The 27901-nt window shown below is 37.8% G+C and overlaps 1 protein-coding gene across 1 annotated transcript; it reads right to left on the bottom strand.

The window, feature by feature from the left end:
- Window positions 1-1118: 1118 nt before the first annotated feature.
- LOC140138281 (neogenin-like) lies at window positions 1119-14608 on the bottom strand. The gene is made up of 10 exons (XM_072160196.1): window positions 14557-14608; window positions 11814-11966; window positions 10274-10588; window positions 9934-10004; window positions 8807-9044; window positions 7934-8239; window positions 7162-7446; window positions 2341-2428; window positions 1419-1546; window positions 1119-1233 (listed from the first exon to the last, which is right to left on the bottom strand). The coding sequence occupies exons 1-10, from the start codon at window positions 14606-14608 to the stop codon at window positions 1166-1168; spliced, it is 1704 nt and encodes a 567-aa protein (XP_072016297.1). The 3' UTR covers window positions 1119-1165.
- Window positions 14609-27901: the final 13293 nt, after the last annotated feature.

Here is a 27901-nt window from a genome sequence, read left to right on the forward strand (position 1 = left end):
TCGTCAAAACTTGAGAAAGTTCATAGAATCCATCATTCATGATAGTACACCCCCGCTTCCTTTATTTTTTTAAACCGCCTTTATCCTTTATCTGAATCTGTCTTGTGCTCCGTGTCAATAACCCAATGCTTTCTCCGGGGATATATCCAACACACGCCAACTGCTCCATTCGAATGATCTTCACTTTCAAAATTGTTCTCCCGCCCTTGCTTTATAGGACAAATAAGACAACCTTTCCATTTGCTTTTGGTCACAGGCTGTTGTAAACAGAAATAGTGTCCAGCATCTCATGCCTATAACATTATACCTGGGTTCTGAGAAATATGCATGCCTCACCAAAAAGTAAATCGGATTTCAGATATTTGCAACGCAGAGATACTATACGCAGCTAAGGACAATATGTTCAATTTGAAATAAGGGTTAAGTAAGCGGAAGAGTGGTTGGAAAAGAATAGTACATAAGTGCTATGAGCTATTCTGTATGAAATATACATTTATGCGATACATATCTATCTCCGTATGGAATAAGTTTGCATTAGGTTTTAGTATCGTTAGTATTTGCAAGGCTTAAGTATCGCTATCTAGACAATAATATATCTACAATTTATTTACAGTAAAGTTGTACGATAAAGTTTAAAACTTCTAGGGAAAGGGATATTTTATGATTCTAGCATTCTCATTTTAGGGTATGGTTCAAAAGATATCCACTAAAAAGCTTATTTCACAACTTTCAGTTGATTCAGTCATTGAATTGAGTTACGCATAATTGCATATATTATTGTATTACGGGACCCCTTAGGCTACTGTATTGTAATTTCCGACTGTTAACAGAAAATACAATATTGACAGTGGGTGATGATGCTGTGGATCATGAAGTGCCCCTTTAATGGAATTATCAGCAATTTTCTGTTCGTAATGTTTTGTATAACTGCTCCTCCAAACGATCAGTAATCATAAATATGACGATGAATCTCATATAACATTGCAGATAGGTGTAAACTGATATCCAAGCCACAGTGTTAGCCATAGTTTCCGAATTTGATACTCGCGAGATAACGAAAACCCATAATTTGACACAACCATCATTTTAGTTAAGGCAATATTAACACATTCGGTGCTTTTTCCAAATTAATTATTACTGGGTGTTCTGGTCTAGCAAATCACTTTTATTGAACACTTTCATAAACAGCGGGAGGTGACGGCAGAACATCATCCTGGTTTCTTGTTGCAATTTCTACAAAGAATGCAAAGCAAAGACATGAAGTTTTAATGGCACAACTATAATAGATTACATTGAGGATGGATCTATTAATTTGTTTTTTATTTGGTAGAGAAAGTGCCGTATCAATAAATGCAGTCTTTTTCAGATGAAATAATTAATTAGTGAGGTGTTATATTTTTACTAACGCAGACACATACCGTTCTCAAGCTCCATGTATTGTTCCTCACCATTTTCCATCTTGATGAGATCCATATATGTCGTGGTGTTCTCCGCATTAGACGGTGTGTTATTTGCTTCCTTTTGACCTTCCTTTAGTTTCTTAGACCTATCAAGTAATGATAATAATGGTTAACACAGGACAAGGACCCGTTCCTACAGAAATATAACTGAAACATGTCTGCAGACCTATCCTTTAGAGATAAAGATATACATTGTTTGCACCAGACAAAATGCAAATATCTGAATTTGAGCTTGTAATAGTTTTGGATGTCTTAACCATCAAAACATATTGATATTTGTTTTAACGAACGATAGGGTGTAACACCCAGAGTAATACCGTTAATGGGCTTTTCTAGCAACGCGAACTTGTAAACTAGAGAAATTTCACTTTCTTGTTACAGAGTTGGCCTACTGCACACCCAATATCACCTTCATTCCATTCATAACTGTTGTCTAAGGCTATGATGAACAAAGGCATCCACTTCCGATGTATGACTTCAGTATCAAATATAGTATTTAAAGCCATGTGTACGATTTCCGTTTAAATTTTGTTAAAATAATACTGTCAGGGAGGGTTTATGTCCATTTTGAACCAAAATAACAAGGTAAAGTGAAAGAAACCCACTGACTATATTGGAGGGCTTAATGTCGTATTACGAAATGTTGAAATTCAACGTGTAACAAAACGTGTAAGTTAGAACATATGTAAAGATTACAAATAGTTATAGCAAAATAACAGGTTTGAAAAAACCTAACCATTTGGAATGCGACGGCTTTAATTGCGTTGGAGTTGCTCAATCATGTCCCTTATTTGAGGCCATTTGAGGTGATTTACTCTACACGTTTACGTTAGATGATGCCTATATTTACTAGTTACAAACTATATTACATAAATCATACCTTCTAAACAGAAATACACAGACCAATATCACGATAATCATGACGAAAGCACCAAATGGCAAACCAATAGCTAAAGTAATGATAGTATCTGCGAAAAAGTTCAACACACAAATGTTGGATATAACTATTTTTAGTAATGCTTTAAGGTTGAAAGCTAAAACATACTTTACAATTATCACTGCTCTTTGTACCAATACACACCGACCCGGTTGGGTACTTCATCTTATTTAAAGTCATAATGTACGATTTCAAAACAAATATAATTTTGTGCGAACTTTATTTCAAATTTAAATGGCGTTCTTTTATTATTGGAAGTTAATACGCCGGGGTCGGGGTGCGTTGACTATTATACGTAGTAGAGCATCAATTAACAAGGAACGACATTACTTGATAGCAAGGAGTTATACAGTGCCTCATTTCAAATGTTTAGTTTTAGTTTTGGTGTTGGTTTTGGTCACGTGGTTTCCTATTGTCCTGCCTAACCACTTGAATCATAAGATATCGAACTCATTGTTTCTACCTTTTGTTTAAAACCGAACATTTGTGTCAGTCAGTTTCGGTTTTGGTTTCAGTTTCTTATAAGTGGTGTGAATCGTAAAATTATTTGATTTGAAGTAACCTACTCTAAGTATACAAAAGAAATGTTTAAATTTCGCAGTGCAATATTCACGAGGAGAGAAATCGAGCATGGTAATCTACATTGAAAGACGTGGTTTACAAAAGCGAATAAGCCTAGGCTAATTCACCTGTGAAAAAATATAGACCATCGAAATATTTGCATTCGACATTACAAAAGGGCCACTATTGTAATTGTATAGGTGCTATAAACAAAATCGATTCATGTCCTTAATCCCATGTACCAGAATCGATGGAAGGCCATTATATGACCTCTAATAACCTAATGACTTTTACTGAAGCAATTTTTACTGCAAAAAGTAGAAGATAGAGGGGAGAAGACTGTGAATTTTGTTTATTTTGAACAATTCCAAGTAAAACGAAGTTGGCTTACTCACGTTTTAGTGACGTTTCACCACTACACTAGTGGCTTCTTCAGACTGGCAACTCATCACATCTGATAGGCAACAGGACACACCGTAGAGGGCGTGATGAGTTGGTCAAAGATGTTGTTGAGTGAGTAGGCCCCCTCGTCCTTGTTTAGAGTGTCTTGTCCTTTTCGGCGGATCCAGATGGCTTCTTTCAGCCACCTGGTGGTCTTATCTGCTTCACGATCAATCACTTTTGAGTCCTCCCAATTGATGGAGTGATTTGTAGAGGCTACATGATCAGTGATGGCGGATTTGTGAATGTCTGTGACAGATGATTGGCGTTTTGCTCGAGTAAATGGTTTTGATTCAAATTTCTCCACCTCTTTCTGATGCTCTTTGAGTCGGATACCAAAAGGGCGACCAGTTTCACCAATGTAGGAACTTGGGCAGTCACCGCAGGGTATTTCATAAATGGCTTCCGCTTTCTGTTGAGGGAGAAGTTTATCCTTTGGATGGACGAGCATATTGCGGATGGTACGATGCGGCTTCATGGCTGTGGAAAATCCGTGTCTTTTAAACACCCTGCACACACGCTCGCATACGCCCTCTATATAGGGAACCACAACCATGCCTTTGGTTTTTCACTATCATCTTTTCGTTTGGAGGAAAGTTTTGTCTTAGGAGTGGATCTGTCTTTTTTGACTTTATTGATTGACCAATCCGGGTAACCGCACGTGGTCAACGCTTCGCGGATGTTACCCTCCTCTTTTTGTCTGTCCGTTTCCTCGGTAACCAACGCGTCACTCCTGTCTAACAGAGTTCTAACAACACCCAGCTTTTGATGTAAAGGGTGGTGGGAGGAGAACTGAAGATATTGGTCAGTGTGCGTTTTCTTGCGATAGATACAGAGTTTCACTGATCCATCCGGCTTTCTGGTAATTAAGGTGTCGAGGAAAGGAATCGAACCTTCTTGTTCTTGCTCGTAAGTAAACTTGATACTGTTGGTAGGGTCGATGGAATTTAAGCGTTCTGTGAGGTTGTCTACTTCTCCTTTGCGTACTATTTCCAACACGTCATCTACGTATCTTTTCCAGAGACGCGGGCGGCAGGCTACCGGGGCTGTGGAAATAGCTTTCTGTTCCAGCCACTCCATGAATATATTACAAGCAAAGGGGCTGAGAGGGCTACCCATCGCCATACCGAACCGTTGGCGGTAAATATCACCGGAGTAGCTAAAGTAGGCAACCGTGGCAAGACAAAATTTGGTAAGTTCGACGATGTCATTGATGTTGAGGAGTGTTCTGTTTTTGAGGTCTTTGTCTTCGTTTAGTTTTTCACGAAGGACATGAAGAGTGAGATCGATGGGGGTACTAGTAAACAGCGCCACCACATCATGTGAATTGAGGATCTCATCTTCTGTAAGCACAATGTCTTTTAGGTCTTCCGCAAGACTTTTCGAATTCAGAACGTGGTGCTCAGATTGGCCAACTATGGGGCTCAAAATATCAGCTAAGGACTTGGCCACGTTATATCCGATAGAGCCTGTAAAGTCCACGATGGGTCGCAACGGTGTTCCGTCTTTATGAATTTTTGGACTTCCATAAATTCTCGGAACATTTTCAGAGGTAGGATACAAAAATTGCTTATCTGCTTTCTTGATTTTATCCTCTCTTTCAAGTCTCTGCAAGATGGAAAACAACTCTCTTTTATGTTTTGCAGTCGGATCCTTGTCTAATTTTTCATATGTCTTGGAGTCGCTAAGGAGGAAGCACATTTTTTCTTGATATTCAGACTTGTCCATGACAACTGTAGCCCTGCCTTTGTCGGCCCCGAGGACCATGATAGACTCCTCTTTCTAGAGTTGTTTGATCGCGGTGCGCTCATCTTTGCTGATATTAGAAGGGGGCAATTTTGCCGATTTTAAAGTGCCAACAATCTCAGCACGCAATTGTGCAGCTTCCGGTTTGGTAAGCTTCCAGCATGCAAAGACATCTTTGACCAACTCATCACGCCCTCTACGGTGTGTCCTGTTGCCTATAAAAGCAAGCAGTCAGATGTGATGAGTTGCCAGTCTGAAGAAGCCACTAGTGTAGTGGTGAAACGTCACTAAAACGTGAGTAAACCAACTTCGTTTTACTTGGAATTGTTCAAAATGAACAAAATTCACAGTTGATATCAACATTCCTAATGAACTTGTTCAAAGATGAGAGGGGAGAAGAGATTGTGTGGTGTGTGTGTGTGTGGGGGGGGGGGGTTGGAGGGCAAGGGGGATATGGGCCGGGAGAGAGAGAAACAGATGAGAGAGAGCATTGGAAGTGAAAGAGAAGGGGAGGAGAGCTCGAGATGAAGATATCGAATGTAGGGGAGGAGGAGGGGAAAGGGGTAATTTAGGGAAGAGGTGGTTATATAGGGAGGGGCCCCCTCTTAAAGAGGTATGGGTTGTGCTTCCCGGGGATAATAAACTAATTCATAATCAAATCATCTCCATGCATCGTTTATGTTTCATACAAACAAACAAATCCCCCATCCGCCCCATCCGTCAATATACGCGCATGTATATGATTTCTAGGCCTAGAACTCGTGAGTGTAATATGCCACCTACCTTCGACAGAGAGCATCAACTGTCGTCCGCGGGATAGATTTCCGATATCAATCATGATAATAATTATGTTAGCACAATAGGCTATTGTATACTTCTGGTTATATACCCTATACTGTGTCCTCCCAGCATAATAGTGTTATGATTGCAGACCAGATCAGCTCTATTATTTAATCCCTTGATTTTTGGTTTCTGAACAAAAGAGAAACCAAAACTAAAGATTTGAAATGAGGGAGTCCTTCCATCATTAGTAAATTGAACCGATACAGCTATTGTACGCATCACACACGTCAAGTCAAGACAAGTTACTTCATAATGCTCCGTTGTAAAGTAACTTGTTCTTCCCCCACCTCTTAACCCAGCCTCCTCAGGTAAGCATGTGCCAACATAACATCAATAATGTGCCATTTCAGCTCATTTGGCCGGCTCAAAATTTACGGCGGACAAATACTGTAGTAAAAACTAAAATTGTCTGTGTTTTTTAATGGAAATCGATCATTATTTCTGTAATACCGTAAAACCTCGTCTGCAAGCACATATAGTGTTTAGGTGAAAGCTAAATTAATACGAAACATGCGTAAATATGCAATACAATAGATTGGTCTTACAATAATACCTGTTTGTATATGCTTGGAACTGTAATTTATTTGCTCAAATTCCATAATGGCGCCTGGATTAATTTAGCTTTATCAGCAGCACTGTAGGTTAAATACCACTAATTATGTATTACACGGGTTTCAATGGGAAAATGGCTAATTTTGGGTGGAATTTTCTCATATTCAGAACTCTCACAGTAAAATGCCACTAATATCAGGTGAAACTATATGATTTAGATGCCAAATGATCAAAAATTCAACATAGATTGACCTGAGACTTTTCTTGTTTTAACGCACTGAACCGTAAACACCTTAAAATGACAGTGCGCCCTCGAAGCTGAAAGTTACAATATGGTAGGGCGAATATTTACTAAAACCGAAGCCGTGCGTATGAATTTTGGTACTATTACAAGAAAAATGTCATATAATGAGAGAAAATGTACCATTTTGAAGCATCAAACCCTAAAAAGTACTTTTTTGGCTATATAACTTGACCAATTTCAACGATTTTAATGCAGTCTATTCAGATGCCATGAAAACAAATAGTTACTCGTCGTATTTAAATGTATCGCCCAGGCCTATTAGTGGTATTTAACCTGTATATGCTTGTAGACGAGGTTTTACGGTATAATATAATCACCCGATTGAGTCCTTAACGGTCGGTATACTTCGCTATATGGACCCTTCCCTGTGGCTGTTAGAGCAGCAATGCGGAACTCGTACTGGCTCAATTGGTCAACAACCACCGACAGCCTTTCTGTTGTATGTCCATTAGTTTGACTGGTATTTAGCTTCTCAGCATACTGATATTCGTACTCGATTATCGGACCATTGCGATGTCCACAAGGGACTGGTTCCCAGTGCATCTTGACTTTTCCTGGGGAAAATGCAGATGCTTGGATATGGGTTGGAGCCGCTGTAGGAACTGGAATACAACCCATGGAAACGAAAGCACTGAACAAAATTAGTTTTAAAAGGCAACAAATTTAATATTTTTGTTGAACTCATCAACACAAAGATCAACTTTTGACTACCATAAATGAATGCACAACATTTTAGTACAAAAGCCATGTGTGTCCAGTAGCGTAGCCAGGATTTTAGTGTGAGGGGGCAAAGCCAAATTTTCGTCCTCATTTGTAAAGCTTTTGTCCCATTTTTAAGGACAGTTTACTCTGTGCCGTCCCAATTTTATCATTGAAACTTTTCTGTAGGGGGGCAGTTTGCACCCCACGCCCCTTCACTACGCACACGTATGTGTCACATATTGAGACAGTTTTGGTTTTCTATACGAGCTCTCTGAATCACATCAATATGTTCGAAGCTTTTTTTCATCTGTAGGCCTACTGTTGGTCAATGTTTTGAAATGGACGTCTCCGGGGGTCGTTTATTTTGATATCAATATGTAAACCTACCGTCAATATCAGAAATTATGGTTCTCGTAACGGGATCACTCGGTAGATTACCATTTGCCGCCGTCACTGATATCGCGTATGTTGAAAATGGCTCCAAGTTGTAAAATGTATTATCCAGGTTACGTGTTTCAATCAAAACGTCGTGATGTTCATTGTCAACTTTGTCACTGCATTGGTCTAAGTTGATGAGTTCATAGGACACAAGGTAGTGGGTAAGACCACACTGGTGACTTGGTTCTTTCCATGATGCTTTGAGCTGTCTGGATGCTGTAGATGAGACGTTGAAGCCTTTTGGACTCTCTGGTGCTGTAAAAGGAAACACAATATTTGTTATGAACATAACAATGGTATTTGGATAGTGGCCATGAAAAAGTCTACGCACAGGCACAACGACTAGACGTTGATCCATAAGCCTCAGCACACTTTACAGGTTCTCACTGATCACTACGGCACCATATCATTCCATAAACCATTAAACAACAACACAGGGACTTTGCTGCTTCAAGTGTGTATACCCTAGACATTCCTCAAATAACCATCGCAACCAGGATCAGCTCCCCGAGTTTCGTACGGGTTACAACGAGACAACTAGCAGTAAGTTCCTTGTCCAGGGGAATTTCAAGTTAACTCAAATTTCCACTAAAGCGTACTTTACAACCACCAAGGTTCAAACCCGCAACCTCTCACACCATTGTCGAACGCCTTATCGATTGAGCTAACTTGATTGCATTCAGGGTTTGCCAAAGGTACTATAACCCAAATAACTATGTGAATATTTCAATACGATGGTTAATCGTACTCTTGTACTCCGAATTGGTTGGTGAATCCGATAAACTAACGTTAAAACATGAACAGATCACTGGTTCATCTTACCTATGGAACTTGTTTCAGTTTTTATATGGTAACTCGGTCCTGCTGAGTGCATATTTGTTGCCTTTATGTCAAATGTGTATGATGTACACGGACTCAAATTTTTTATTACATAGCTTCTTTGATTGCTGTCATTGATGATACTCTGATTTTTGTCACTTTCAAACTCATTCTGCCAGTATTGTACGATGAAACCGGTAAGCCCCTCAGAACACTGTATCCAATCTGAGCTGTCTGGAACCTACATAATGTGAATAAATAAATATCTAAATTAATAGATAATTTAACAAATAAATAAATAAATAAATAAATAAATAAATAAATAAATAAATAAATAAATAAATAAATAAATAAATAAATAAATAAATAAATAAATAAATAAATAAATAAATAAATAAATAAATACAATTTCTCCCTTTCAATTATATCGGTAAACAAGGTAACCCATAATAGTCTGGTGCTGAAGCCCCACATATCATTTAACCCCTGGATATTATTTGACTGGTCATTTTGTCTAATACTATATAACTTTATTTCGTCTGATAGCTACATGTCGATAATTCAATTGTTCTAAACCCATGTGGTTTATAACTAATATGTTATATGACTCGTAAAGAGCAGTTTAAGCTATGCTAATTAAACTGTTGAAATTATTGTTTTAAATTTACCTTACCAAAAGGAACATATGAATCATTCTACATAATCTTAAAATCTTAAGTTTATTTAAGGTTATGCAAGGTTTTATAAATTTAAAACTACATATCTTAAAATGATATATCATTTTAGTGCAGTAAACGCGCTGTCTGCTGTTTTTAACTTTATTTAAGGTTTATGCAAGGCTTTATAAATTTGAAATTAAAAACAAAAAACAGTACTGAGACCAACTTCAAAACTAAAGTCTTGCAACTAATGGAGTTCCAATAAATAAGAGCCCCGCAGGGCATGAAAGCAAAATGAATGAAATCTATGAAAGGGTGACGTGCTGCCTGTAACGAAATTTCCAATATCTCGCAACAGATGGCGCTATCACTGTACTAAAATAACTCCTACGGGTATTTTAAGACAATAGTCTGGTTTGAATTCTTTGTAAGAGTTAGTTATGTATGAAATCACGAATACATTTGACTTACACTCCATGTTAGCTGAATGGAATTACTGTTCATGTGTAACTCTTTGTTGAAAGTGGGAGTCATTAATGGAGCTGAGAGGGAAAATCATGCAAATAGTTATGTCATCAACAACAAATAAGTAAAATATTGTTCAACAATCAACCCTACTGTACTTTATTTCACAGTCAACAAGAAAATATAATTTCCATATTCCTTATTCAATAAATCATATTTCCATTTTGTTGTTGTGTTATATGTATTATTTTTGTTCCTGATATTTAGCTTTAAAAGACAACTTGAATTATTCTAAACTCGTTATATAAAAAAGTGTATAAAAATGTAGAAAATATTAAAGGCATACCACCGCATTTGGTTTTTTCCTCGATTGCTGGTCCTATTGGACCTGTAATAACTTCATTCTCAACCGTCTTCAATACTGAAACTCCACATTTGTAAGTAGTTTCCGGTTTTGGTAGTTTTATGGTCCATTTCGGATTAACTGTTGCGTGTCCTGAAAGTACAGTGGTCGGATCATTCTTTTCCCAACACTGTACTCGGTACTTCTCTGCTGGTCCTATTCCATAGTCTTCAGTGCAATTCCATGGATCCCATGACAGCTTGAATGTCAAGCCATCAATGTGATTAATTCCTGTGGGTTTAGCCAATACTGGCAATGCTGTTGATGGTAACAAAACAAACAACATATCAAGCAAATTTTGGATTAAACGAAAAATTAGCTTGGACTGCTGGAATCCTGGAGAAATGTCGATAATACGACGCCCCTCTTAATATTAATTGGCAGTATATTTAATAAATGTTTCTTAGCCCTACCACAGGGCCTTTTTTTACACACTATACTCCGAGACGCCATGTTATATCCTGAAAACTGCTAAAAACTAAATGGCAGCTCACAACCCACTAACCGCTGCCCCCGAGAAAAAGCGGTCAGTGGGTTAAGCAGTTCTCGGGGTATAGCGTATCTCGGAGTATAGCGTGTAAGAAGAACATTATAGGTGACATTAACCGGTAATTCCGCTTTCATAACTTTTTGTCTCAAAAATCTACAGTATAGACACAAACAGAACTTATACTTCCCCCGGGTACTTCCCTTAAATGGTTTTGAAAATGTGGTTATCATGGTTAGGCCTATATAATATGATATTTTTGTGAATCAATGGACGTATTATTATAATAATCTGTATGTGGACTACAGGGTCTATCACAATTAAGTATACATTATGAAAAAATGCCGCTAGATTAAAAAGTATGAGGTCTTTGGTTAAAATTCAATAGTTGATAACTTAATCAACATATTGTCCTCCTACAGCTGAAATATCACTGGAGTTGGTGGCTACTTTTGTGAGCCGAGTACAAAAAGCAGTTGCCCGAAGTCAATTGGGTTTAAATGACCGGTGCTTGTTATTGTCGTGCAGCCAAGAGAAACTGCAGGTGTACAGATCATTTGTCCTCATTGTTAGGGTTCCAATCATGTGCATGTGTGAGTTACATAACACGTGACTTTTGGTAAATCTGGGCAACTATCTCCTTACAAATGCTAGGTTTTACTTGACAAGGAGAATAGCAACATTAAAATGGATACTCCACATCCACAGTACACGCCAGAGCAAAGAGCCTTTCTTGTTGCAGTGTACCATCGCACCCAGAGTCCAGCAGAAGTGCTTCGGAGATTCCGTCAGCAGTATCCAAATGCACGTCCCCCTTCACGTGGCGCTATTTTCAAAAATATTGCGAAGTATCAAATAACTGGAACGAGTCGTAATCTGAACAGAGAACATTGTGGTCGCACCGAACTGGAAGATCTGCTGCTAATATCCTAGCAGTCCGTAACACTCTGCAAGCGGGGCAACCAGGAGGTCAAATTAGCTGCCGTCGAAATGTACTTGGAATACCATCTGCAACCTTTAACAGAAAAACTCGTTTATGACTTGCGATTTCATCACTATCAGACGATAAGAAGACATCAACTTCAGCAAGCAGATCACTAACGTTGCACTGTGTTCTGTCAGTGGCTTCTTGCCCGTCCTCTACGTTTCCTGGAAGATTTCATCATTGGCGATGAAGCAGAGTTTGCATTAACTGTTTTCACAAGTCCATCTGCAGACCTTGATGAACTTCAGAGACGCAACATTGCACAAGTTTACATTGTCAGGCAGGACAGACCTCTCATTAGACGTGGTGTGAACACCATGTTGAGAAGAGCCGAAATCTGCCTACAGAAGAATTGTGGGCACGTGGAAGACTAAGACTAAAACTGTCAATAACTGTAAACAGTAAAGAAAGTGATGAGAGTTTTTTGTGATTTGTATGTTGTTTTGATTTTAATTGACTTCGCGCAACTGCTTTTTGTACTCGGTTCACAAAAGTAGCCACCAAATCCTTATTATTGGTCACAGGCCAGTGATTTGTCAGCTATAGGAGGACAAGATGTTGATTAAGTTAGCATAGCAACTAAAGAATGTTGGCCACAGACCTCATACGGCATTTTTTAAACTGTATACTTAATTTTGATACACCCTGTAGTTACTTAATTTACAACCTGATAAGGTAAGGTAAATATAATATTGACAATGCCTATAATAATGGAAATTCGGGTTAAATAATGTAGCATCGTGATTCCCTCGACTTTCTTTGCAATTATTGCCAGTGTCCCGGTCAGTGCTAGAACGTTTTCATTATCAATTAGTTATTCTTCATTTGTTATTGTCTCCCCCCGTCAATGGTGTCAATTTTGAAGGAAACAAAGAAACAGATTGCCTATCCTAATTTAAATGATGTTATGCATGAAAAAATGATGCCTATACTTAATTTTTATGCAAACAGACAAATCGATGTTTAGGAATTATGTATGATCATAAGGGAACAAACCAAAAGATAGATGACGTCCTATAAACGTAACTAGTTTCGTTTCTCGGCTGACCCCCTCCCTCCCTGCCAGAAACGTAATCCTGAAATGTTGACAATCTTGGGTCGTATTTAAAGGTATATATGCATAATTATACTAAACGAGGTATATTAAACTGGACATAGCATATAGGATTGCCCTACCAGTACTATCTAATCGCTGTGGATGGATAAATAAAGCCGGCATATCAACTTTTTACACAGGTATACTGATTTCCTAACACTTTCTTAAACGTGATAACCTGCATTATAAACATCACGAAACATACCATACTTATTGTACTATAATTATGAAGTTCTTGATTGGCCATCATTTAGGGGCTCTGCAATAATTATGAGTCCCCAAGGAGGTAAAATAATTCCCAAATGGCGTGCCAAAAATTGCTTGCCCTCCCCCCTCTTGGAATGCCAAAAATTGCTTGCACCCCTCTCGGCCTGCCAAAAATTCCACCCCCCCCACATGCCAAATGTTTGCAAACTGTAAATGGTCTAGATATATGATGCGAGCGTAGGGAGCAGGAAATTTTGCATTATGATGAACGTTTCTGTAGAGTTTTTCTAAGCCTCTTTAGAGCGTGTTATTTAAAAGGTGCACCGTGGCGTATATGTATGCCAAAAATTGCTTGTCCCCCCCCTCGGCCTGCCAAAAGTTGCTTGCCCCTCCCCTCTTGGCCTGCAAAAAATATTCCCCTCCAAGGGCTCATAATTATTGCACGGGGGGGGGGGGCACTTAAAATAAACCATAAGGGTATGCTCCCCCGGAAAGACGCCGCTTTTTTTAAATTTCGCAGCTCCGAAAGACCCCCTAGATTTGACCAAAATAGAGCTCCGAAAGGCCCTAGATTTTGGTCATTTCAGCTCTAAAAGACCCATAAATTGCTCATTCCTCACATTTCTGGTGTTATTTCAGGCGATTTTCAACCAGAAAGCCAAGAAATACCCTTTTTACTGTTCGTAACTCCAAAAGACGCCCCTTTTACTTGCTCGCAGCTCCAAAAGACCCTCTTTTACCGGTACGCCATCAGCTCAAAGACCCACAACCTCAAAATTCCGGGGGAGCTTACCCACCAAAAATGTATGATGTGCCCCCTCCCCTGGGTATTGTACAGCCCTAAGGTACTCTTTCCAAACGATTCGGGACCTTTTATTTACAAATACACCATTCCGTTACAGAGCGAGGTGGGTTCTCGTGTATTTTTTTATAAAAATTCAGGGTGGCCATCGTTGCCATGGCAACGGTATTTGAAAAACGTAATAAATTGTATAATTATTTGAATTCCTGAACATAATCCAGTCGCATATGCTATTACTTTGTCAAAATAACTAATAGTAAAAAAACCCAACAACACTGTTCTTGCCAGAGAATCACCGGATGTTTTATATCATTTCTTATCTTATTTTGCAGACCAAAACTTATAAAAATATAAACAATAGTGCAGAAAGTGGACATCCTTGATGTACATCTTTCTTTGAATGGATATGAATGGATCTGAATAAGATATTATACGATAATTTGCATGATGCAACTTTCGCTTCATTTCATTACTTTTCCTTTCCTCATATCTCTTTCATTTTTCAATCCTTGTCTTTCATTGTTAATTTAGAATTTCTTTACTCTTCCTTCTTTCACTTCCTCATATGTATTTCTTTCGCACTTTCGGTGTTCTTTATTCTGTATTCTTTGCTTCTTCTTCGAACTATATTATTTTTTATCTTTCTTACTTGTTTGTGTCTTGTTCGTTCCTGCTATCTCTTTTCTTTCTCTCTTTTTCATTCTTGGTTTTGCTGGGGTTTCCCTGCTCTTCTCTACGGAACTTGTTTTCGTTGCTTCTGTACTTTGCTACCCTTTTAATTTTTCCTTTACTTCAAAATTCTTGTTTTTTCTGATGAAAGTGGTGAAGAATATTTTGAGAAAGAAATGAGGGTAGGGAATAACGGGAAAAGCGACGTGTTTCTCGTTTGCTAAGATATTTGGTCTTGTATGGCTTAAAAATGTGTCCAAACATTTGCGTTTATATCTTTCGTTTTACAATTGAACATTTAATATTATGTTTTCCTTTCTTTCATGCTTGCGTCCAATTAATTTATTCATTCATTCTTTCATTGGTCTCTTTTTGGACACCCGTACACATTTTGTCGAGCAATAATATTCATGAGAGTGCGTGTACCAAATGGCTTCAATCGGGCCTTCTTCGTCTGAACTTTTCCAACTTCTTTTTTGGATCCCAATTTGTGTAGTCCTCATTTGCGAGACACCCGGTCGAATATTTTTTACTTTACTCATCTCCGTAACTCATCTGAGGTCCAGGGTTCGAAACCCAGTCGTGTAGTAGGCCTACATGTAGTAGGCCTAAGGCTTATGTATTTGATATTGTCCACACCACCAACCGGTACTCGAGTTCCTTCTCTTTCCAAAACTGGGTCATTGTTTTCACTTGCATGGCTTATATGCAAATGACGGGTAACCGATATACGATGTTTCATGTAGACCCTCCCTCGGGTCCGTGGAGAACGACTGGTAATGTAGATTACATAGCATTAAAAATCAGCGCTCAATGGACTTTCGCGTTCACTTATAATACGAGTATATTTCTATATTGCTGCATGGTTGACTGTGGTGGGTGTAATTAGTGGCGTCGATTTGTGGATGAAGAGGAATGGGTTTTTGGCATTGAAGAAAATAAGGGGGGGGGGAGTGGCATTTTTTTTTATAATGCATTACGTAATTATTTATTGTTATATACATTATCCAGAGATGGAACCGAACCGAGACTGGGGGCCAGTCTATGTTTCATGTTGACTGATGTTTGTTTTTGATATGAAAGAACCATTTTGATGAGGAAAGGTTTACTATAATTTTCAATTGACCGTCGGCTTTTCCTCCCTGCTACATACACTTTAAGAATATATCATTAGATTTATATAATTTACTTCGAGGACTGTTGTACGTCAAAATATGAAAAATATCAAATTTTTATAATTTGTCATAAAATTTGTATTATATTGTGATTTTCAAAAAATGAAAATTATTTGATATCAGAAAGACATGCTTCATATCAGAATGCAATTCGATAGGTCTGAGGTGCTCTCATGTCCCACAAAAAATACTGTCGAAACGCAATAAACGCTCATTTTAGATCCCTTAAGTTAAGATGTTCATGAATTAATTTTTACACATTTCATACATGTTTTATGGTTCAGTGAGTAATCATATAGCCATTTATGAAATTTTATTCATCAACAAAAGTTGGACTTTTCTAAATTGGCTTTTTGTATGCATTACAATGCGTAAATTTAACAAGTTTTTCATTCTAATTAAAATTATTAGGAAGGAACAACTGTAACTTCAATGATAAATCATGTGTTCATTGATTAATTTAACCAATGTACCAACAGATTCCTGTTTAGATCGTTTATGCTGGATCCCTGTACAATTGTGTCATTGTCATTCCTTGAATGGTTAAAAAAAATTATATGGGTGGCCGTTACCAAGACTCAGCTTGTTACAAGCGAACAAGTGCCGGACAGCACCACCTTAATAAAGGACTTTGCAGCAAATCCTGCAGCATGCGGGGAACCAGCTTGACTAACAGTAGAGAAGAACGATGCTTGGAAGCCATATCACATGAAGGAAGACCTATTCATTATTGAAAGACATTAAAGGGCACGTCTACTGCAAAAACAACATCATATCATTGGCAAGCTAATATTATGAGATATATGAAAATGACTCCTTTTTGAGAAAATAAGACGTTTAAAATTGATATTCCGCAAAAACCAACTTAAGCGGTGAGTTCTTTCGAACGAGACAGATTCGGCCGAGAAAAAAGGTGACGTCATGGCGTGATAAAGTGTCCGCTTCATTTACCTACGTCATCAGCCAAACGGGGGAGAACACGTACGCTTCAAACGGGGGAAGAACACGTACGAGGCTGAACTTTGCCCACACAATGTCTCCTTTTTCAGGAGAAATACGCATAAAAAATTGCAACAAGTGTCAACTTGTAATGTAATAATTATTCTCTTCGAATAGAGATCAACTTGTTTTTGCAATAGACCTGCACTTTAACAAGCTGCAGCATTCATTTTAATTTATTCACTGAACCATAAAAACTGTTTTTGAATGTGTGACACCTAAATCAGGAAAAGCTTAAATTTAATTAAATTAAATTATGCGTCTTTTAAATTAAATTACTCACTTAAAGGGAACAAATTGTCAAACACAAATTGAAGCCTAAAAAGCCTATGTAGAAAATGCAACTTTTTTGGCCGACAATTTCATAAATGGCTGCATTTTGCAATGAAGATGGTAAAAAGTAGCAACAAAAACTCGTTCACTTGATGCATAACTAATCAGTCTATGTTCCAAACTTTAAAACAAGAGAATTGATCAAGCCGTTTTTGGATTATTCTAAAATAAGGGGGGGGGGGCTTACATTTTTGAAACTGTTTATCTTCAAGAATTGAAAACTTGAAATAACATCATATTTGTTGGCTGAAGACATAAAATATAAAAGTATGCTTAATTGAGAGGTATTGCCCAGGAAGCTAAAAGACACATAATCAAGATGTTTATCTAAAGTAGCTTAAATTGACACTTGTCTTGCATAAGGACATGACTTGGAGTTTTATTATTATTTTTTTGGGGGAGGGGGTGTCTTGCATACATGACCGCGTGTCTTAATGGGGAAGCGTCTCAAAATCGTATTTCATTTGACGTGCTTTCGATTGTGTTTTCAGGCATGACATACGAATATACGATTCTATTTTGTATATATGTTTTCTATTGTTGAAGACATGCACCATGTCTGATTGTTAACACATATTTTACAGCAGTGTATATCTTTCCAAATAAGAATATTAGGATCCAACTCTATTTACCCTGCTGACAGTCTGCTCCTGCCCATCCTGTTGCACACAGTCCATTGTTACAATTCCCTGTTGTCTGATTACAACCTCCATTCCCGTCACAATGACATGTGAACTCACACTGCTCACCAAATAGACCAACATCACATGTTTCATGTACTGTCAATGAAATATAAATCAGTGTCATCATCATTTGCGTTTTGGTGTATTTGTTTTGATTCCGGTTTATAATGACCTCGTGACCTAATTTCGACATCACCACTCCGTGAATGTCCGTAGTAATGAGGAACGCATGGTGAGCGTATGTTCCCCTGAGGTGTACACCCCGCTCTCTACCTTCTTGGGATGACAAATTGCAACGCATGTGCTCATTGATTTTAACGGTTAATCCGTTAGTAGTGTAATTTCATGCCTATGACCCACAGCAGCTAAACAGAGTATCCCTTCATGCATTGCAGTATATCTACTTGCTCCATTATAGCAAATGTATATAAAAATATAAACAAGGGGCGCTTAGATATTGAGAGCTATGGATAGTTTCACAATAGTTTAGAGATCCTATTTTTTCAAACAAAAGTCTAAGCTCCCCTTGAGCGCTACGTTCTAAATATTTATAATGTATGTATGATATAAGCGAGTGAAAGGAAGTTGAATTGAGGGATTTTGTGTACACTTTCTATGGCACAAACAGTTTTATTATGGTCCAGCAGAGCATGATGGGATACACCTATCAGCTGCTGTGCCTATGACCCGACCCCTAGAAATACCCCTATGCATGTACCACTGACTTCTTGTCGATGGCCCTGGCTTTTAACTAATTGCAACAGAATCCATTTCACATGCGTCCATCTCCGAAATCTCGCAGGAAATATATCAATAGTCCCCGAAAAGTAGCGGAACAGTGCCTAATCTGCTTGACTCGATGACCGCTTATGCAGGGGATGAAATTCCAGTTGGCCAAATCTTGTTAAAAAAAACTATACCAATGTATTCATCACGTCATATGGGTTCAGAAAAAAGTACAGTTTGACCTAACTCTAATGTACAGTTCTTGAGTTATAGGGGAAAAGGTCAAATGTCAAAATCCACAAGGTAAACAAATTGTCTGAATTTAGTTTATGAAAAATAGTGTCAGATTGTTCCACTTGCGAAAACAATTTTTAAAAAGAATAGTTTGCCATATCTCAGGTGGTCTGGCTTTGGTAACGTGGCTAAAAAGATCAAAATCCATTGAGTCCTGCTAACCTTGATCTATTTCTTGATGTTACCTATGTAACAAAACATCCAAAACAATGCAACTGTTTTCATTTTAATTTATTATACCAACGGAACAATTCGATATCAATTAGATTAAAATTGAAGCATTTATCAATTGCGGACACCCGTGGACCCCATTTTTGACCTTTGACCTTTTGCCTAATACTCAAGAACTGTATGTCGGAGATAGGTCAAACTATACTTTTGCTGAATCCTTGTAAAGAGAGCAATACAGTGATGGTTTTAACAGGATTTGGCCAACTTTGAAATTCCACCCCTGCATTATATTCCACCCCTCATTCCGTCACAGGAAGTTAATTTTGAATAGTTTGAGAATCGCAACCTCATTTTTATGTATATAACTCGTACCTTGACACATCACACCATTACTGTTGTACCTTGCTTCACATGTAGACTGACTCGTACATCCAAGAGCTCCATCACAATTGTCACAGTGACAATCTTGTTCACAATTGGCTCCGTATTTCCCAGGTGGACACACTGTTAAAGTTGACCAAACACTAATTATAAATTTGTGTCTTCTACGCATGCGCCAATTATATCAATTAAACCAATACACTAGTTTTCATTATTGGCTTACCTGGGGTAAAGTGTATGAGCCCGACGACTCACTCAGATTGGAGGGGGTGTCAATGCTGCACTGCTGCCAGAGATACTTCATATAATTTCTAATGGGGTACACAAAAATGCATGATTGCAATCAAACCGGGGTAGATTTTGGCGGAAAAAAGGTCATCGAACTTTACACAGGGTCAAAATTTCTCAAAAATGTTTTAAAATCCACACCAATGTATTCTTCTTGTCAATTATAGTTATTCCCGAAAAGGTCAAAGGTCATGTTTTTTGCTCTATGGGGGTCATCTTAGTTTGCAATTTTATGTTCATTTTATCGTTGTATCGAAACAAACATTTTGACACCTCTTTTGTCATGGTCGGAGCGCTTTGACGTGCTTGACCCCCATAGAGCCAAAAACGTGACTTTGACCTTTTTGACAATAACTCAAAAGGGTGCGTCCAAGATAGGTCACTCTATACATTTTCTGATTCCTTATCATAACTAGAGGAAATTTATTCTGTACTGGTTTTTAATATAATTTTAAAGAAATTTGAAATTGGACCCTGTGTAATGTTCGATGACTTTTCCCCGCCAAAAGCTACTTCAATTGTTTCAATTGCTATCAGGCATCTTTGTGTAGCCTATGAGGTCAACTACCTATGTGCAGCTTCCCCCTCCCAACTTGTGTACTGGATCAAAATATCGGGAAGAAATTAACCAAAAGTTGTAAAAGGCCTATGCATCTTCCTTTGGCACGATTTTAGGGCACATTGTCCTCAATTTTGGATATTTTGCCTCCTGGCTCGATGACTCCGGTACATCCCCTTTTGAATTTAGCATTGAAATAGCAAATTTTCGCTCGCTACGCGCGCACTTTATCAAATATTCGTGCGCTTTTCCCGGTAAAGGAATCCCGGGGACAGCTTGGAAAAAACCTTGGGGTATAGTATAATAGTTGTGGGGTAAAGGGGTGTCTTCTATCTGAAGATCCAGAGGTGGCAATCATGTTGCCGTGCCAAGGGGTCATCAAAAGGTAAATCCGGCAAAAAGGCATAGGCCCTACCAGGAAATGTTAGTCTCGACACCCCCCCCGAGTAAATGGTGACAAAGCACAGTAAGGTCGATCAGAAGTATAATACAGGCCTATTATAGGCCTGTGATTATTTTAGGCATGAAGGCGAGTCCTCGGCCCAAAAGCAAGTGAAGTCCGCCGATATGCAGGGCCCGTCACATTTTGTCACCAAAGTCAGTATTTAGACGGATTCAATGCTCAACATCAACATGATCAATCATTGCCTGCTTTATTTTATAGTAGGACTAGTCCTAATTGCGAGACTCAAGTCTTATTATGTATCAGTGGACCAGTGTAACAATTTTGCAAATTGAGTTCGAGCCAGTTTTTTGTTGTTGAAAGCAATGACATAAATAGTGTAAAAATGATGCACCAAAATGACTTCAATTGCACCTTTATTTTGCAACTTATCACATCTTCTCATGGGGACTTGATCATCCCCCTCAAATACTCCCCCTGCGATATGGATAAACAACTGTCCGTTTTGGCTTCTGTATTAGACACCCATATGTTTTAAACAATAACTAAAATTGTACACAATAATAGTGTCAAAATCGCCCACCAAATGGCTTCAATTGTGAATTTAAAGCAAGAATTTGCAAAAATAACGGTTGTTTAATGGCATGTAAAACTGAATCATTTTCAAGAAAATTTGACCAATGATGGCGCTATTTATCTAAAATCTTGCTTGCATCTTTAAAATGGGTAGACCCTTGTAAAATGATATTAGAATATCAGCAAACAGACTAACAAATGAGAGGGGATTTTTACAAAAAGTTTTTATCATGAAATGTAAGGTAAAACTCATATTATTTGGAAATTTAAATTTAAAATATATGTAAATAGCGCCCTCAATTTGCACAGAAATGCACAGTTTATAGAATTAAAATTACCAGAAAAAGGCAGAAAAAGATGAATAATTTGATATAGAAACGAAAATCGATGTTACAAATTGCTACAAAATATATGTATAATACAGTTTATTAGATGTGATAGCTGTTGGTATTATTCAGGTCTATAATTTAACATTATAATAATGTTTTGTAAGAAATATTAATAAATGATCACATCAAACAACCGTGTTCACGAATGGCTTCAATTGGACCCTTTTTCAAACTAAAATTTTACACAATAATAGTGCCAAAAAGGTCCACCAAATGGAATCAATAAGGTTTTTATTTTGCAAAAGTTTCTCACTTCTGAGGGAAGGGGGCACCCCCTGCTTCGCGGCTATATTGTATTTCACAAAACAAACCTAATTTGCGCCCCCGGTCTACGAAATCCTGGAAATTGTGGAAGCCTGCAAAATTTTGCCCACTTCGTGCGCATTCTCCCATTTACCTTCAGTCGGGGCTAAGCTAGTCTGAAATTGAATATGTTTCGCGCGGGTTGCACGCAGATGTTACATACATACATACATACAAACGCCCCCACCCACACACCTCTACCTCCAGACATACGAATTTTTTTATTCAATAATAAAGAATAAATTAAAAACAACATGAAAATGAACAGGAAGAATTAATTGACTTTGGCGAGCCTGTTTCGCAGTCTCCAAATGATGTTGGTTCCAATCATGTGTTACACCCGGGCCCATAGTCCTAGGGGGCCTGACAAAACAAAGAAAACCTGCCTTGATGGCCCATAAAAGTGACCTCATGGCCCCTAAAAAGCATGGCGTTAATTTTACCCCCAGGCCCGTAATGGCTCTCGGCAGCACTAGACCACGGCGCCAAGATAGAAAACAAAACATTTGGAAGGCAAAACAAAACAGCAACTGAAACTAGTGGCAAATGGTGGTCATAGACCACAAACCTAGCTGGGGCATGTTGGTGTATTGGAGGTATCTGATCCCTGCATAATGTTCCAAAAGTGTTACCCTGGTCATGAGGTTTGTTGTTACCGAGCTTGAGACCCATACGAGTTACAGATGTCCAGATAATACAATTCTAAGATTTGACCCCAGATGACCTTTGACCTGACCCATGCATGATGTTCCACAATGTTCCCCTGATCATTAAGTTTGTTGTCACGGAGTTTGAGCCCAGTACCCCTTACAGATGTCCAGAAAATGCATTTTGAAAATTTGACCTCTGTATGACCTTTGACCTGACCCCTGCAAAATGTTCCCATGGTCCCCAGACATGTGACACCTGCAAAGTGTTTCAAAATGTTCCCCTGATCATTAAGTTTGTTGTCACCAAGTTTGAGCTCCATACCCCTTACAGATGTTAAGGAAATGCAGTTCTAAAATTTGACCTCTGTATGACCTTTGACCTGACCCCTGCAAAATGTTTCGCTGGTCATGAGATTTGTTGTCAACGAGTTTGAGCCCCATACCCCTTACATATGTCCAGATAATGCAATTGTAAGATTTCACCCCCTTAATGACCTTTGAACCCAATTATGTGTACAAGTTATAGGCGTGTGGTATAGCCGATGCATATGTGCAAACGACATTATTGTACTATATATGATATGTGGCAGAAGAGGCATTTTGAAGGTATTTGGTTATATACAAGAAATGCCCCCTTAATGACCTTTGACTCCAATTATGTTTACATCCTATGGGTACTGGATATAGCTGTGTGCAAGTTACGTAATTGTAGAGTGTAACATGTAGGAGGAGAAGCATTTTGAAGTTTTGTCGCCAGAAAGAAGAAAGAAGCGGAAACGGATATCATTACAGTACCTAGCTTGGGGGTGTAAACCCCCCAGCTAGGTAATTATCGTCAACTTATCTATTCCAGTAAATAATATAACTGAAATAAACCAGCTGTGTTAAAGGCACTCCTTAACAAATAAGTTCTTTCAAAACAGTCCAAATAAAGTAAACAGGGTCAAATGCTCTTCTATTAGGGTAAAGTAGTGTTGGTGTTAGAAAGTATGATCTATTCTATTCAGAATCATGGTAAAAATTCCTGGAATTAAGTCTTCACATCCAACAGTACATCTTCCACCTAATTCAAAATATTATTTGCTTCAAAAATGTTTGAACTATAAATTTGTATGTTTTAAAAACACCAACAATTGGTTTGCAGTAGGAAACAAAGCTACCAGACTATTTTGGGAACATGAAGGTTTTGAGACCTATCTTGAAACTGGGCTTATGTTAAAGGGGTAATTTGAGATCAGTTTCGATGAAATCAAATCTTTTTTTAAAAAATTTGATCTCTGTTTATGAAATTGTTGACATTTGACCTATTTGACATTATCTGAACTAAGCATCGTAGACAAATATGACAATTAAAAAAGACTTTTTTTATTCCTTGTGATGAGAGGAACAATTTGAGATACCTTACAACATGTTTTTAAGTTTTGGTCCCGCTGTGACCTTAGCAAAAATTTGGAGCAATCAAATTGTTATTATACATTTCAGGTGTAAGGATGCCAAATCCATTGGTTCCACTAATGTAGCAGAATAAAATCCCAAACATATTGCGCCATGCACTATTATTAGCTATTATTGATACACATTATTATTGATGACAAACAGAAAAAAAACATCCTGCTGGGTGTCATTTTGGATGTTTTACTGGGACAGATACGCGGGAAATGCGTTCACATTTTAATTTTTGCACAATGTTTTTTTTTTGGTTCTTTACTACCGTGGCATTTTGCTTACCATAACATTTATCAATGTTTTTTCATGTTATGGATCAAATTAGTGTTTTCCTCAGATGACGTGACAAAACATTTTTTGTTCAAGAAACCTACATATACTCTGATCAGCTCTTAATAGGCGGGACTCATAACATCGTGGATTGATACAGAATGGCGTACACACAGCTAGGCGCAGCACCTACGCGAACTGCGCTTTGCGTTTTGCGTGAATGACGCGTGCTTTTGTGAATTTACGCGTGCGTAAGTTGGAACTTTATTGACTCGCGCAGTAACAAAAACCGAATAATTCCCGCCTATTAAGAGCTGATCATAGTATAGTCCTCCCCAAATCGAATCGAATGGTACGTTCATAACATGTATATTAAATGAATACCGTCTTCACAATCGAGACCCATGAAACCTGCTATGCATGTCAAACCAATTGGGTCTGGAGGACGCATCAAGTTTCCTTGGCAGGTTCCTGCTCTACGGCATTGAAGAGTGCATAAAGCGCCCCAACGGTTGTTTCCACATGCTGTGGCATAGAATGAAAAGACAAAGAAAGTGTGGAGTTTGATATGGTATGATATATTCATATTACATGACGTAGAGGTTAATAACTGCGTATTACTTGATGAGAGTGAAAACGATTGTACAAATGAATGCACGCGTGCAGATATGTTGAAAGTCGAATACCAGGGTCGAATGCAGGGGAAGTGCATTAAGGAGGCTGTGTACTCTCAGACATGCATGTAGTAAAAGTGCCATAACTTTGTAATTATTCACGCAAGACATATAAAAGTATACATTTTTATAAAGGCAAGACATCAATGAATCTCAATATAAATACAGATTTGGTGTAAAAACAACAATTATGAAGAAAATCACAAAAAGGTGAATTTTTGGCAATTTTTGTTCGATACATAATAACAAAAAAAAACACTCTTTCCAAAACTTTTTTGTTTTTTTCGTAATCTTGAGGCACCATTCCAAAAACGGTTTTTTTGATATTGGCCTTATTTTTTGAGATATTGACCATATAAGGTATCAAAATGAACTTTTTAAAATTCACAAACACCTATTTGCACAAAATGATGCATAAAATCGGAAATAGACCAAAATATAAAAAAATGAGAAAACCGTTTCTTGAGTCGATCATGCTTTTTATGATGAGCATAATTGCTTACCTGTAGATGCTGCATTTATTGAGTTATCGTGTACCTAAATTGTCATTTTACCGAGAAAATGAACATTAAAATAAAGGCCGTTGAAGTTTAAAGTGGTCACATTTTGCACTTTCATCGAAGCTCACAGGAGAATGCGGCAGTTCTCGTTTTTCTACCTTGCATTACGTGAACATCGGGGAAATCCACAGCCCCTTGAAAAGTTTGGGCGAAATCTATTCATATCTTGATGTTTAAATCGGGGAAAGAACTTGAAAAAATTCACATTTTATCAGCTAAAACGGAGCCATTTGACCGCTAGGTTTTTGTGAAATCAGTGCTTCCGTGGTGCTTCCATAAGATGCGCCGCGCATGCAGATAAGCGTTGCGTATGCGTAGCGTATCTGTGCGTTAACAAATTGCACGACTACAAAACGCGATGCGTTGTTGCGCGGGTGTACCCCGATGGTACAACAAAGATTTTCTTTCCTTTTAAATTGCGGAAACGAGTGAAATAGTGAAATAAAATCCATCAAATAGAGCAGTTGGAGTAAAAAATAAAAAACATAACAAAGTAAATACATTTCAAAAAAGCTCAATTTCGCGAAAGAAACAATGCCTAGAGTACACAGCCACGTTAAACGCATCAGCGTCTCGCGGAGTACATTATTTTTCTCGAACAACCCCGTAACATGCAGTTTTTAACATATTTCATACACAAGAAGACAATCCCGTGCTCGGGCCCGTGCTTGTATTCGTATAACAAAAATGGTGGAAAATACGCGCAAATACTAATACATCAAGGAAAAACAATCAACCCTGCGCGACGTGAAGTGTTCGAAATACTGCGAAAGCATTCGAAACATTGGTTAATATCTATGAGCTGGCGAGCTCTCATGGCTATAGCCAATAGTTGCATTATTGATAGACACTATAATAACCTCCGCGTATTTTTCTAACCGTGTTTTTGATTTGCTGCTATGAAAATATGTTAATTCATTATGATGCAATTTTGAATTTTGACCAACTTCACCAAAAATATTCGGAAATTAAGCATTTTTTGACCATTTTTGGTGCAAATTTCTCAAAGTTGGTCGAAATTTAAAAAAAATTAAAAACGGTTCCTAGATATTTTATCTGGTTTTAAAATGAATAAAAAAAAATTGGCCCAATATTTTTTGTTTAACGAAACAGAAGTGGACCAAAAACCTGTTTTTTTTTGGGGGGGGGCCAAAATGAGCATTTTGGCCCAAATTTGACCTCACAGATGAATTTATCAAGTCTTTGTCATTCTAAATATGTAAATAATCAAACCCATTAGACCCTGCATGACCTTGATGCGTTCCCCCAATAGACGCCGGCTAAATGTCAATGCGTATGTGCAAGATATTTGCAAAAATACCGGAAATACCCCTGAATAACATTGACCACTTATCCGTAATTTTTAAGTTGTAATAAATTTATGCAACATTGTTATCTTTATTTTTTTATAAATGTGACGTGGTATATCAAAATCGGACACTTTTTGGCGGGCTATCAATTTTGAGTGTTTTACATATCTTAAATAAAGAGATATTTTGCTCCACAACACCGTTTTCCCCAATGAAATCGGACATTCCTAAGCGAAGAAATTGAGTTCGTAAATTCCGGTATTATAAAATTGAGATATCGGCCTTTAAATATATTATAGACAATGTTGAGAGTAAAAACTTGACCTTTAAAAATGTCTGAAAAATACAAGATGCCAGTTATATACCGGTCTGAAACTATCAGACAATATTTTAAACATTATAGCTACAAAAATGTGTGATTTTATTCAAATGAGTATAACTCGGGCGTTGCAGAAAGCAAATACAACAATTCTTGATTTAATTTAGCCGTTCAGAATCTGCTTTTTTCAATGATCTTTTCACTTCCTTTTAGATTTCGTACAAAAGCGCCACAGACATGAGTTTACTTCATTTTGACGCACACTGTACGTAGTACATTATGGAACATAATATTGACTAAAAATGACTGACTTACTCATATATGATTGCGAAATATACTCACAATGTTGGCATTGCGTTCCCTTAAATCCTGGAGGACAGACACATTTGCCGGTATCCTCTTCACACTTCCCGCCATTCCAACATGTAAGGCAATTCTGATTACAATTTATACCATATTTTCGACCAGAACAAGCTGCAAGTTTAAGTTAAATTTTTGATGATACAAATCTTGATAGTCAAGCAGTTAGGAAATGTCTTACCACTATTACCTGACACATAAAGGAACAACAGTAAATACCTAAACATAGGTTCAACTAATAACTTGCAACAAAGAAGTATCTACCTTTTTCGTAATTGACCACTTCGCTGCAGTTGGCGACGTTTGGCTCTGGTAACTCCAATTATGCCAGAGTTAGCTAAGCGGAAAACTGAAAGCGAAGCCAAAGATGTAGGCCCTAAATTATGTACTCCCAATTAAGCAAAGTTAATTTTAAAGTAACGAAAAAGACTATCTAGCTTAAACTTGGTACATATG

The sequence above is a fragment of the Amphiura filiformis genome, chromosome 2 (genome assembly GCF_039555335.1).
Source record: "Amphiura filiformis chromosome 2, Afil_fr2py, whole genome shotgun sequence".
Taxonomy (NCBI): domain Eukaryota; kingdom Metazoa; phylum Echinodermata; class Ophiuroidea; order Amphilepidida; family Amphiuridae; genus Amphiura; species Amphiura filiformis.

Coding starts and splice junctions, on each gene's coding strand:
- LOC140138281 (XM_072160196.1), bottom strand. CDS start 14,608: ATGAAAAAGAGAGAAAGAAAAGAGATAGCAGGAACGAACAAGACACAA. Junction 11,967..14,556: donor AACGAACAAGACACAAACAA/GTAAGAAAGATA, acceptor GAAATCTTCCAG/GAAACGTAGAGGACGGGCAA. Junction 10,005..10,273: donor GGAAAAAACCAAATGCGGTG/GTATGCCTTTAA, acceptor TTTCCCTCTCAG/CTCCATTAATGACTCCCACT.